Below are 14,577 nucleotides of genomic sequence, written 5' to 3'. Positions count from 1 at the left end.
CAGCAGATAAACCTTTACCTGGTAGATTCTTCTGGGGAGCAGAGAGAATGGCTGAGTTAGAAAAGCTGGGTGATGGCTGAGAACTTCTGGGACTTTTCCCTGACTAATATGTGTCTTGCATTCCTAAGTCCAACACACACGCACTGGGCACCTTCCATGTACGTGGCACTGGAGATAGAAAGATAAATGAGGCACAATGTCTGGATCTTGGAATGTTAAGGCTTACGGTTTACATGGAGACTATTTTAAAATTGAACCAAGAGAAGCCAAGGATGTGCTCCTCCTCCGTGGCAAGGCAGGGACCGGACTCCGTTCCTTGGGTCTCAGGCCTGCACCTCACCATCCACAGAGAACACTGCGAGGAAAGGAGAAAATATGTGTTTTCCTTTCTACTGTTCATACAGAGGGACTCGACCCATGTCTGAAAACTTGCACGGGGTTAGGTAAAAGGAATTGGGGTACCTGCATTTCCTCATGAATTAGGATTTGCCTCTTTGCTAGTAATACTATATCTCCCCAACTTGGAATTCGCAGACATCATATTCCGACAAGGATATGGCATCTATCAGAAAGATTGCAGCCCTGGTCTCCTCCAGGGGAAGCGACGCTGATGTGTTTTCAGTTGGTCTAAATGCAGAGCTAAGTGACAGAAACATGGAACTAAATGTTGGCGGTTTCTCTGCGTGTAAATGATGGTAACCCATTAATCAGACACGATCTCATTTTAGGGTATGCTGACATCGTAAAAATAAGCAGTAAATTCTAGTTTTTCTCTTTTATATAATTCTTCTCTCATTTATATAGTTGTTCTCTTCCTCCAATCCAATATATTCAGGCTTAACATGGTCTCTATTAGTGTGTGTGCAACACACGACACACACACACATCATGTCTCACACCGGCTCTGTTTGTCCACATCATTAAAGTAGAATATATACACCTGGTTTTTATTAATGTTCCATTAAATATGTTTTTTTAAAAGGATGGAGAGTGAGAAAACATTACATCTAAAATACTTTCAGGACACTTACTTCTTTGTTTACGAAAAGAAATATGCCAGAAATTACCATAAACCTATTAGTAAATACCCAATGATTTGGTCAGGTGACTCCCACTTCACACACATCGGCATTGGTTCTTGATGAGAATATTTTATACCATACTGGCAGAATCTGTTAAACTTATTCAGCATCCATGTATTAAGAAAATGTTTTCTAAAGGCACTGCAGGCAGTGAGATTTAAAATGGGGAAGAGCCTTGCTTTTAGGAAACTTTTTTCTTTTCTTTTCTTTTTTTTTTTTGAGGCAGATTGGCCCTGAGCTGACATCTGTGCCAGTCTTCCTCTATTTTATGTGGGAGGCCACCACAGTGCGACTTGAAGAGCCCTGCTATGCTCTTGCCCAGGATCTGAACCTGCAAACCCCAGGCTGCCAAAGCAGAGCACACAAACTTAACCACTACACCATGGAGCTGGCCCTTTAGGAAACTTTGTAATATGTTTCATGATTGAAGATCACCTATTGCAATGATATGTAGCCATCAACCAAAATCTACCTCTCAGGCTATTTCAAAGGAGAAACCACAAATGCAGCTATTCAAAGCAACTTAAGATTTAACAGAAAGATCCCATGGTCCCACAGGGAAGGAGGACGTTGTCTCTACAGGAAACGATTCTCCACTGAACCTGCCATTATAAGCAGAGTAGCAATAGGTACATCTGGTTAGGAGCTCTTTGGGTATCTAATTTCATTTTCCTTTAATTTGAACGCTGAGTTCTAGAAACCTAACACTGGCACCACGGGTCTATGATATTGGCAGCTTGAAACTATATCACCATTTCCCATGGCATGACTTCAGAAAGCACTGCATTAACACACCCAAACGTAGAAACTGCATCCTTGGGCATGCGGAAGCAGGAGGAGGAAGGAAATCCAACAGCTTAAGCACTGCTTAAGAGCCCCGACTCCGGAGCCCAATGACCTGGTATAATTCTTGGCTCTGCCACTTACTGGCTGTGATCTTTGACAAATTACTAAACCTCCCTGTGCCTCAATTTCATTATCAGTAAAATGGAGACAAAAACTTGTTCTTAGTGTGACGAGGAAGTTTAGATAATGTAAAGCTACACACATAATCAGTGCTATATAAATAATAGCGATCGCTGTAACGGTATCCTAGTAATAGCTTGTACCAGCTACTATTATAACTTACACTACGCAGTCTATCAAAAGATCTCTAATTATCAACTTACTTAAGCCCGCAAAGTTCCAGTTAGTCTATGGGTAAGGCCCTTTGATCTTTCATTAGCTGTGTGAACGGCAGGATACCTACTGGAATCGCAGGCTTCAGACTCTGGCCACTGGGCTGCGAAGCGCTTGGCTGGGCGTCAGCAGGTGGGCCTGGCGCTGGGTCACTGCTTCTCCTCACCAGCAGAGGAGTGCCTGCAGGACAAAATAAGAGGTGAGAGGTCAAGAGAACCCCAGGGGGAAGAGAGTGCATGGTACAATGCAATTTAATTAAAAAGGTTTACAGCATGCTTTTATGTAAAAACATTCTATTTCTAAGGATGCTTGTAAATTAACTCAGTTAATGATCTTTTGTCCTCTATTTATAGAATGACGCATGGAAACAAAATCTTTCAACTCTTATCTTTCCCCACTTGCATTTCAAAACAAGTCATTGTACTTAACCAAAAACTGTTAGGCCATGCAAAACCTGACAGTGTGCAATCTAAAACTGATCTAGAAAATATATTTGAGTATTAAAAAGAATGATTATCAGGCAGACAAGTAAAGAGGTTCACACAGCCAGTGCAATTTGCTATTCAGTAGACCTAGCAGCATAGTTATTGCTGCCATTTGCTGCCTCCCAAATCCTTTGAATGATGATATATACTGAAATAAATTATTTGCTGGGGTTATAGCATTAATGTCTTTTTAAGTACACAAAGAGATTGGTTCCATTCTCTTCCTTTTCTCCTCAAGTGGATAAAACTGATAAGGAAAATAAGTTAGTTCTTCTAAAAATATATCGTGATTTCTTTTTAATTTAATGAAAGCTTTCACTATTAAATATTTGAGTCAGTTATTAAATTCTGAAAAAAGATCATACTATTAGAAAGTTCAAATGAAATTCAACCTTAGCAGAGCTGGCAGCCTAACTACTCTGCCTGCAATTAGGCCTAAAATAATTTGTTTCATACAAAATTGGCCACTATAGAGGAAACTCTGAAAAAAAATATGTTTGTGCTTTAAACATTGCTCTCATATAAAAATTAACTTTTTATTTGTGTGCTTTTGGGAAAAAAGTGGTAAACAGTGGAAATCCAATTTCCCATTCATCACTATTCTGAAAATAACTCCCCAACTCTCTCAAGCTATTGCAGTTTAAAAGAACATTTTTCTTGCCTCATTTTATATGCTACCGTTATAAAAAGTGAATCCATTTTGAAGTTATTTACAAATCTGATTTTTATATGTGCTCCAACATTCTTGCACAAAACATAGAATTGCTAATAGTTCTCATACTTGTTCAGACAAAAGTTGCTTTTTATAAAATAACTTCTTTCACAATAAGAAATTAACATGCTACTTAGGAGGAAACACTACACCAAAAGGTATTATAAAGTCTAAGTTCACATTCCCTCATTTCTTTCTTATTAATGGACACTTCACTACATTATTCCCACCTTCTCCACCTCCATGAAAACAATTTCTTAAGCAAGTAACAGAACAATACTTGTATGGTTGGCAATTGTTCTCTGAAAGAAATAGTGAAAGAGAAAATTAAGAAGAGTAGAAGGAAAAGAAAATACCCTAAATTCTTGAGACACAGAGTCCCCGTCCCCCACCATCAGTCCTTTCCCTGCTCCAGGTGACCTGAAGACTGAGTGCCTCTCAAGTTGGGCCCCTGAATCACAGCTAACGTGGAGTCCATCTAAACGCAGTCGGTCTCGTCAGAAGGAACTCATTGTCTTTAAAATTAATGAGAGAATGGGGCAAACTCCATGAAACTCTGGTGTTTCCAAGCATTTAACCTAGACCAGTATATGACATGTCAATAATCTCATGGACAGAAAGAAACAAAACAAAACAAAAAAATAAATAAAAACCAGCACGGGACATCAAGGTCAAGAAATAAGTTGATTCAGAGGCACAGAAACGGATATTTCAGTGACTGACAATTTTACATCGTTTTTTTCAGCTGAGTCATATACATACATATGAATATATAGAGAATATGTGTTATTTTTCTTAAATAATAAATATATTTTTCTTAAAGAAACCACACTAGATTGTTTTCCTTCAACTTTAAGGACATGACTATGACTCCTCATTTATCATCAATATCTGCCATTTTAATAACAGAATATTAAATTAAAACATAATTTCATAATAACATGTATTTGGGTTTATGTAGTCACCTAATATGCCATAGTATTATAGTGTGTCTCCCAGAAGAAGATAGTTCAGTTTTCTACCAGTGAATCGACTATTTGGAACATTAACAAAAAAAGAAAGAAACTTTAAGACGGCTAGATATTTCTTAAACACACTCTCAATTCATCAGGAATAAGGTTTGTTCTTTTCTATTCTTCTTTATTCCACTCTTTTTTTTGTTTTGTTTTGTTTTTTTTGAGGAAGATTAGCCCTCAGCTAACTACTGCCAGTCCTCCTCTTTTTGCTGAGGAAGCCTGGCTCTGAGCTAACATCCGTGCCCATCTTCCTCTAGTTTATACATGGGATGCCTACCACAGCATGGCTGCCAAGCAGTGCCATGTCCGCACCCGGGATCCGAACCAGCAAACCTCGGGCCGCCGAGAAGCGGAACGTGCTAACTTAACTGCTGCGCCACCGGGCCGGCCCCTATTCCACTCTTGAATGTCTCTTGTTGAGTCACCTTCTAATTTTTCTTTGGCTGTCTTAATGTGCTAATAACAAGTACAAATCATTTCATATTGTAATTAATAATGAGCATCTTTAAATATGAACTATTATCTCAGACAGTCTTAAACAACCCTTCTCTTGGCAATTTAAAATTTATTTAAAATTTACTTTTTAAATTGCCAAGCCCCATTTGAAGATGACTTTCAGGAAGAGATTGAGCTACAACTCAAAGACGAGGAAAGCTACATCCCTGAGCACGACAGGAGGCAGGTAATGAGAAGTCCTCAAGAGGATGTGGGCAAATCCTTGGGTATATGTGATAGAGTACAAGGTGCACCTTGTAAGCAAGGCTGACTGAAGCGAGAGGGAGACGCCATATCTGGTTTTGTGGAACCTCCTGTTGGGGGCGGGGCGGGGTAGTAAATAAAACAACTCTGCCCTGAAGGAGCTTATAAGCTGACAGTAAAGATCAGACGCTAACTCCAAGAACTATTCTGTGTTGGTACAGTGGACAGCACCGTGGGTTTTGAAGTCAAATAGACTGAGCTTCATCTTTCCCGGCTCTGTGACGTTGGGCTGCCTGGTCACACAAGTCTCATCATTTAAAACCTGGTGATAACAACACAGCACAGAACTGAGAGGCTAAAATAAATTAAGACACACGTAGGACATGCACTGTCCTGGATGTAATTTTCAAGCAGGAAAGCCCCTCCCCCCAAGAAAAAGGAGGCAACAGCACTTGATTTTTCAGCAGAGTAATCCACATACATACATGTCCTTGAGCAGTGTTATCTGTTCAAAAAGCTGAATTCCTGAAAGTCAAGTTAATTTTCTTGGAATAATATGTAAATGAAAATAGTAAAACATAATTCTTTGCTAAACCACATATAGCCTTACTATAGAAATAAATGAAAATAGTAAAACATAATTCTTTGCTAAACCACATATAGCCTTACTATAGAAGTCAAAGCTTTTAAGAAAAAAATGATTACGTGGGAAGGGAGTTCAAAAATGGGGAAAAAGACTATTCATTGGTATTTTTCAGCTAATTGAGAAAAGATCCAGTAACAGATTTTAGAGGCAAGAGCCCTCAGTTCAGCTCAAGGCATAGTGCTATCCTTGGAAGCAGAGTTTAAAGGCCACTAGCTGCAGGGGGCTGGCCTTGTGGCCGAGTGGTTAAGTTCGTGCGCTCCACTGCAGGCGGCCCAGTATTTGGTTGGTTCGAATCCTGGGCGCGGACATGGCACTGCTCATCAGACCACACTGAGGCAGCGTCCCACATGCCACAACTAGAAGGACCCACAACGAAGAATATACAACTATGTACCGGGGGGCTTTGGTGAGAAAAAGGAAAAAATAAAATCTTTAAAAACAAAAAATCCCACTAGCTGCAGAGCTCAAATAAAATAAGAAAAGTTGTGTACTTTAAAGCACAAAGTCTTACACAACTGCATCAAAGTTTTTCCATACAGTTAAATATTTGAGGCCCCACTATGCATCAGAAACTACACATCAGGTGGATGATGTTAAAATGAGTAGTCATTGTCTTCCTGACATTATGGTGCTTACTCTGAGTTTATCTTTTGGAGATGGACATGTGGGGACAAGGAACATTTCAGTACACAGAAAGGTAGAAACCAGCGCAGTGTTCCAGGGAAGTTGTGTGTGGACTATTGAAGAACCCATACCAATGAACACGCACACTGTGGACTGGCTCGAGTCCCACTGTACTTAGCTGGACACACAGAAACTTAATGGAAGCCAAAGAGATAGCTGAAGAGAAGCAGTACCCCTCAAAGCAGGAGATTTCCTGATCACGTGTGTAGCTAACAAGGACTCTGTCACATCAGGAAACCTCAATTCTTCCTGGAGTACTGCCCATATATATTCAGAGTTTATGTTACACTCAAGAAAAACCTACGCTGGGGCCGGCCCCGTGGCTGAGTGGTTAAGTTCGTGCTCTCCGCTTCAGCGGCCCTGGGTTTCACCAGTTCAGATCCTGGGCACAGACATGGCACCGCTCATCAGGCCACGCTGAGGTGGCGTCCCACATAGCACAACCAGAGGCACTCACAACTAAAATCTACAACTATGTACTGGGGGGCTTTCGGGAGAAGAATAACAAAAAGGACAAAAAAAATAAGATTGGCAACAGTTGTTAGCTCAGATGCCAATCTTTAAAAAAAAAGAAAAACCTACACAAACAATCACTGTTCTTCTCTTTAAGAAGATGGTTAAACTCATTTGGTTCTTCCAGGTTTTGAGCCAACTAGCATCGGAGTTAGTTCCCAGGGAGCTGCGAATGATGGTGCATCTTCCAATTCTCAAGTAGTCACCATTTCAATGGTGATAGAACTAGAATTCAGAGAGGTACAATTACTGGTCCAATGTCCCACCTAAATGTCACTAAGGGAGCCCAGAGGATGGTCACGTAATCCAGTTTGGGGAAAATAATTTTGAAAGAGGCAGCAATTAGTTACAAAGCTCACTTTGGTACATCAATGAATCACACAAAATATAAAGGCCAACACAAATTGAAGTTGTTGTCTATATAAATGTAAGTTTCTGTCTCTTTGTTATAAAATCACACACACACACACCAGGATGGATTTTTTTTCACATTTAGAGGACGTGTTTGGGATGGAGTTTGCTTAAATGACAGATTATGTATTATACACAAAATTGTTTGCTGGGTTTTGTCAGATGTCTTAGAAAGACAGGCAGTTACAGAAATTGAAACCAAGATGCAGAAGAATCATCCATATGATGCTGCAGTGGGCAGACAAAACAATGGCTTTAAACCTGAGCCCACATCAAACATCACAAAGGCACATGTTCTAAATCGTACAGTGAGGAAGAGCAGGGAGCTATTCAAAGATGGTTGATGATTCTCCTGAGCAAAACTGGAAGACCAGCTAGTCATCAGCGTTGATGCTATTTCATTCTAGGGCGATTGACACCTGGAGAGCTCTAGGGAGGTCCCAGTTAAAGTGTTGACAAGGCATCTGTAGGAACTATGAGGCCTCAAGCATGGAGAGGCTGGAAGGGCAATGCGAGGGGAAGGCACATGGGTCGACAGAGGAAATGGAAGGATGGACTCAAGGACATGGAGAATGTCACAGTGACTACACCTGTAGAGCAAATGAGAAGGGGCATAAAACAGAAGCCTAAAACCATCTTTATATCTCTTTCTTGGGGAAGACTGAGCAATAGGGAAGTTTTAGCAACTGCTATGATTTGTTTCAGAAAAGAAACACAAATCTCGGCTTTAGCCCCTGAGGGTTAGAACAATTCGCTTTAATCTGAGTTGTCTTGATATACCTGAGAAATCAGACACTAGATATTCAGTTGGGCATTCATAAAGATGAGGAGGAAGTTCATACTGGAAACCATATTGGCTTTCAGAATGAGTGAGCTGAGATGAGCATGAGGTGAACAAAGGAAAAGAACGAGGAAGAACCCGCACAGGTCTATCCACAGTATCACACGCAAATGAAGAAAATCAGAGTTTTATATTCACACAGAATCTTCAGGAAGGAATGGTATCCAGAATGACAAGTGGTTACAAAGCCAAAGAGGAAGGATAGAGAAAAGAATTGGAGTTAACATGACAAACTGTTTATGTACAAAGAGGGATAAAACTGGCTTTTTAAAGTTTCAATTTTCCTTTGTTCTAAGGGATCACTTCTGTGCTATTGAATTATCAAATCACCAAAACACTTAGACAGTTTGAAGAAAGAAAACACAGTCTTCTTCCCAAGCTACTGACACTCAGAATAACAAGATAAATATGAACAGGGGAAAAAAATGCTATCGAGATATGCCTAAATTGGTAAATATTTCACTTTGATGATGAAAATGAATTGCAAATGGTTAACATTTGTACAAAATTAAAAAGAGATAAAGAAATAGAAGGAGATACATTCTGCCAGGTAACCACTATTAATAGTATCTGAATACTATTAATAGTATGCATAGGCTGCATCTTGGTTTCCTATAGTAAATTTCCTTAATAACAGACTTTGTAGTTAGTCAACACCCAGAAGAATGCCTTCTGGTTATCTCGTACTTCAACCTGGTTGAACGAATTTGATGTTACAGTATGGATATGTCCTCCAGAGACACGGTGCAGAGACTGGGGGTCAGGAAAGCTGCCTTCTAAGGTGGCTCTAGTACTGTGGAACCCCCAGGCAGAGGCTCCACCTCAGAGTCCAGGCTCTCCTCATCAGCTACGTCAGCATGCTGGACAAGCCACAGCAAAGTCCCATTCCACATGGACAAAGAGATAGCTCCATGATTTATGCGGCCAATAAGGAAACTAAAGTCCAGAGAAACTAAGTTCTGAAGTCTTCTGGACTTAATTTCTACTTCAGTTTTGTTTACTTGACACTTCTCTTGCAGTGTCACATTCTCTGTGGGTAAGTGCATGGAAGCAAGGGGAATGGCATCTCTTCAATGCTTTTCATCTAAAGAGGTTGGCAGAAAGGAAGATGTGGATTGGGAGATACAGACAAAAAGAAGGGGTGGGGACACTGAGGAGCTAAAAGGCAAACACGGACCTGCAGTCTCATGGGTGTGTCTGTCAGGAGGCTTGACCCCTCGTGGAAGCACATGAGTACCTCTCCTGGTGTGCCTGGGCTCTCTCGCAGATAATTTAAATGCCTTCCCAGTATTCTCTTCCTACTAATCCTGTCAATACTTCAATAAAAAAAGATGAGTGAAAGCAGTACATCATTTGTTTTTGGAGACAACTAGGTTTTCCTTTTTGTCTGGATATTATGGGTGTTAGATAGGGCTTTTCAACTGATGCCTAACAAACTCCACTGCACTGAAATCTGGAGACCCATAAAAAAAACTGGTAATGATACCAATAGCGGCACAATTTATGGCAAAGTACCGAGAAGAGATCACTTTCGCTACAGGAGTGCCTGACCAGGTTTGGTGCCTGGCCTCTGATGCATGCAGCAGCTGTGACATGCTTTCACCCACCGTGATGGGAAAACCACACAAGGGAAGCCAAGTAAAATGTTAGGGGAATTTTAGCTGTCCAAATTCTTTGGTCTTAAATATCACTCCATTAGGAAAGCGACTCCCAGTATTGCCATAAAAGGAGCAAAGAAGTTCAAGCTGACTAACAGCATCATTTTTCTTTCATTTTGGATTACAAAAACCACGCCTGTTCAACACAAAATGGGACAAATGCAGGGGATTCACAGCATAGTCACCAGCTACACAGCAGATCGGAATGAGCACGTACACGACAAAATATCTTTTAGTATTTGGAAAGCTGCTTACACTGGAGGGCCCTGTGACAAAAACAAGTGAGGGGGCTCTTAACCCACTTTTACGGGGAATTATACTTTCCTCTGAAGATGGTTATGCCTTCAACTCTAACTATGCTGTTGCTGCATTCCTGAGGGTACATACTTTCTCTTCTATCAAAGTTTTCACATTTGATCCAGTTGATATATACAAATCTACAGTTTTTCATATTGTTTAAACTACTCCACGATCTCAATTTACTTAAGCTATTTAAGGATTTTATTTTTCCTTTTTTCTCCCCAAAGCCCCCCCGGTACATAGTTGTGTATTTTTAGTTGTGGGTCCTTCTGGTTGTGGCATGTGAGATCCCGCCTCAGCATGGCCTGATGAGCGGTGCCATGTCTGCACCCAGGATCCGAACCGGCGAAACCCTGGGCCGCCGAAGCAGAGCCCGCAAACTTAACCACTCACCCATGGGGCCGGCCCCTACTTTATGTCATTTAAAGTCAGTTAATGACACGTCTTAGGCATGCACTAGGTCCTAGTTGTTATATGAAGAACAATAACAAGCAACAAAGGGACAAAACTCACCAGATTGTTCAGCAATGCTTGTAGAAGAAATTCAGAAGTGGTCATGTTAGGTGAGAATAAATTCAAAAGATTAAAGAAAAGAACAATGACAGGTTACAGGAAAGGTTCAGCAGAAGCCAAGGTCCTGGTCTTTGCAAGGCATACACTCTAGAAAAGGAACAAACATTAACAAACACAAACAAAGATGGCTGAATTAATCTATCCAAATAAAGTCTCCTGATTCACAGAGCGGAAGTGAGGGCATCTGACACGTGCATTTTAACCTCCCATTTCTTGTTGTGATATTCAAGGACTTCGTTGGTTTCTCCAACCTACCTTTGATTACATCTTGTACTCATTCTTTGCCATGTGGCCAAACAAGACTATTTGCCATTGCCTACAAATGCCCTGCAGACTCTGACCTCTGTGTGTATGCTGGTTCTGCCCTCTAAATTATCCTTCTCTACTACTGCAGTCAGTTACAATCCTGTCCATCCTTTACATTATAAGCAATCTCTACACCCTTGGCCTACCCAGACAGATTTATTGTGGAGCTAACAAAGCCTAACTTCAGGGCCCCTCGTTTGCATGGGCCCCTTACAAGATCCCAGGAGGAACTTTAGCAACATGATCACACAATTATGTGATTTTGTAAATTTTACATAAGTAACATGGTTTAATTGCAATAGGTTAATTGTGTTATTTCTTTCAACTCCGATGTCCCCTCCGACACTCGCCCTCCTGTTGGGTGAACCTAGAGTGCCCAAGAGCATTCCTGGGATCCAGGTAAGAGGAAATTGAGGTGGAGATATATTTCATCTGAGCATAATGGACCATGTTTGTGTGGTTCATAGATATTTCTGTGTACAGTTGCCGCCAGTCATCCTGACGAGGAATAGCGGAATATCCCTATTACCTACTGTGTTGGTTCACCCAGCATCATGATGCAAAGGTGCAGGGCCAGGTGACGAAACGAAATGACTGTGCTCTTTTTGCACCCAGCATGAGAAGGGTGTGGGTGCTAGAAGAGAAACAAGATTTGAAATGTACAAAGTCAGAAGCTAGTTTATGGAAAATTCTTTCACTCACCCAATGTATAAAATTGTATACAATTCAGTATTCAGATAATTCAGTTCTCAATAATAGTTTGACAAATGGGAAATTCTCTCCTATATAGTATATACTTGAAAATGCAGCATAAAATTAAAATCCTTGTGCTAGTAAGACACAAACCTGTAGCGTATGTGTGTATGAAGTCCCATGTTTATACATCCGAAATACTAAACAACAAAAAATATTTTGATTAACCATGGTAGAGCAAATATTGAATTATCCATTTATTCAATGTATTAAAAATACTATATATGAAGAGGTTATTAAAGAATAGTCAGTCAAAAATTATAGGGAAAAGTATAATAGAGGTATTTTCAGGTATTAATCTGTAATCAATTAATATATCATTAATAAAATATTGTTTTTTCATATTTTCTGACATGTCTAGTATATTAGCTTTATCAAATTTGTAAACTGTTGAGATTTTTTTCCCCATTCTAAATAAGCATTCATTTTTATGTGTTCCTTTGAATTTAAAATTTATAATCCTTTTCTTAAGTAGCAGGCTCCCCAAATTCCCTAAATCGAGTCCCACAACACATAGATCTGCTTCTGCAGCTTTTTAGGGTATGTCACGTCCTGTTTTGTCTTACGTGATGGTTGTATTTTTCTTGTCTCCCTCTGGTCTCCTCATTTAACAATATTTACCGAATGCGTAAAATACCCGAGACAGTCTTCTAGGCACTCTGGATACATCGCACAGAACACACAAAGCTCCCGATCTTGCAGAGCTGTAGACAGCTGCAGGCAGACAGATAATAAAGAAGCACACAAATAAATATGGGCGTTGAAGATAGGGTAAAGCAAGTTCTTAAGAATATGAGAGAGACAGAGACAGAGAGAGAGAGAGAGAGAGTGATGGGGAGGAGAGGGTGGGAGCAAGCGTACATTGTAAGCTCTTTGATAGCCAGCAGCTCACCCTACTCCATCTCTTGGGATCCCTAGCAGAGTGGGTACTGAGATGCGTGCTAAACTGAACTACACAGAGCCAGAGGAACAAAGATTAACCTCTAAATTCAGAAATCTTTGGAATCTGGCATGTCCCAGACAAGGGAATTTTTCCTGTTGTTCATGAAGAGGGTCTATGCCTCCATTATGTAAATAAATCACTACTGTCGGGTTTGTCTCCCGTCACCTAACACTTTTCTCCAGTATCAACATTAATTTTAAAACAAACACTATTCACACGTATGCAGCATATATTATCACCCTCCTAACTTAATGATAAATGAGCATAACAGTGACATCAACACCAATGGTAAACAACTCCAGCAGAGGCTCTGAAACTTTGACTACAGTCCTGTCAATTACTGTGGTTTATGAAGGACTCTATTGTCTGGTCGGTTGATCTGTCAGTTTTCTATAGTTTACAGTTTTACATCCTAGGTATTTAAGAGTTTAGACTATATTCATAAGATTTATGGCAACCCATGGAATAACCAGAAGGATAATAGTTGAGTTTACTTGAAAAGATTCTTCGGAAGAGCTGACTTTTAAACGCAGTTGAAATGCAGAAGATACATGAGCTGATAAACTGTATTAAATGATGACTAAGATATTTACAGTAGGCAGACAGGCACTTGGTTTTCGAGGCTAGAGATGGACATCCACACATGGATCCTGATAAAATTTGCTCAGCCAGAAAACAGGCATGGACCAAGTGACCGAAGAAGAAATTGATTGAGACTAAGGAATCTGGTTAGAAGAACATTACTAGGAGGTCTTAAAATGAGAGAGTTTTAATTTAATTCAAATAGCAGTGAGACTTCCAAAGGGAGACAATCCATAGCATTTTTTTTTCAAGTATTGAGGAACTGGTTAAAATACATTTTAGAAAGACATTTGTAGCTTATGAATATATGAAAAATGTTGGCTAAAAGAGATATCCCAATGGTTTCTTTAGCAATTCCGTTTGGAAAATCATAAAGTGAATCTTATTATGTGTCCAGAGAAGGGGGTTTGGACTTGAGAGGACTGCTCGGTTCAGCATGGAACACATTTGGGACGGCTCATTAGGGCAGCGAGATTGCTCTGGACTAAGTGTTTGTGGAATCTTTTCCATCCTAAATTTTAGGCCACATCTCCCATTGAGTTGAGAACAGCCTCTGAAAGAATACTTCACTAGCTCTTTGCAAGATGAGAAAGGGAGAAATCAGCAATGCCTTGAGGCTGTTCAGCTCCAGTTGCAAACAATTACTGGCAACATCAAAGTCCTAAATTCAAATCACCAAGTCCTTCATGATAGATGAGAAACATCCACAAGACAACTGAAGGCATCCTGTGTGCAAATCTATATGATTTATCAGCTGCATTTGAAACCTTTGATCACTACATTTTATTGGATTGTTCGAAGTCCCTCCAGGACTAGAAGAAGTGGCGCGTTATGGAGCCACTGTCATTTGAGCTTAGGAAAGCTCAAAAGATGGTTTTATGCCAATACCTGTGTGCCCTAAATGCTGTCTTCTGTGTAGTAGCAAAGGGACCTAATGCCTCTCAGGCCCTTACTTCTGGTACGTAAAATATAGTTTCTACTTAACAGCACTTAAAATTCTAAAGAAGAGTCAATCAACTAAAGCTCACTCCAGAAAACACAGAATCTGGGCTTCCCTGGCAGGGAACACGTCTAACGAAAGTGCCAGAAGACAGTCTGACTCCATCCTGTCCTGTCCTGCATGGAGACTGTCCCAACATCTGTAGCTGTGGCTTACGACCTCATTTGTTGACCCATAGCTACTCCTGGAGCCCA

General features: G+C 40.3%; 1 protein-coding gene across 13 annotated transcripts in view; it reads right to left on the bottom strand.

The window, feature by feature from the left end:
- PARD3B (par-3 family cell polarity regulator beta) overlaps positions 1-14,577 on the bottom strand; it is a 930,268-nt gene that overhangs the window by 497,256 nt on the left and 418,435 nt on the right. For 6 of the 13 annotated variants that reach the window (XM_070581756.1, XM_070581765.1, XM_070581761.1 and 3 more), the window contains one exon: positions 2,332-2,441. In XM_070581756.1, the coding sequence (XP_070437857.1) occupies positions 2,332-2,441 (110 nt within the window). Of the gene's footprint in view, positions 1-2,251; positions 2,442-12,479; positions 12,573-14,577 lie in introns of all 13 variants that reach the window. The other 7 variants (XM_070581758.1, XM_070581763.1, XM_070581755.1 and 4 more) reach the window with 2 other exon arrangements.

Source organism: Equus przewalskii, chromosome 17 (genome assembly GCF_037783145.1).
Source record: "Equus przewalskii isolate Varuska chromosome 17, EquPr2, whole genome shotgun sequence".
Classification (NCBI taxonomy): domain Eukaryota; kingdom Metazoa; phylum Chordata; class Mammalia; order Perissodactyla; family Equidae; genus Equus; species Equus przewalskii.
This window is presented reverse-complemented; position numbering and strand designations above follow the sequence as displayed.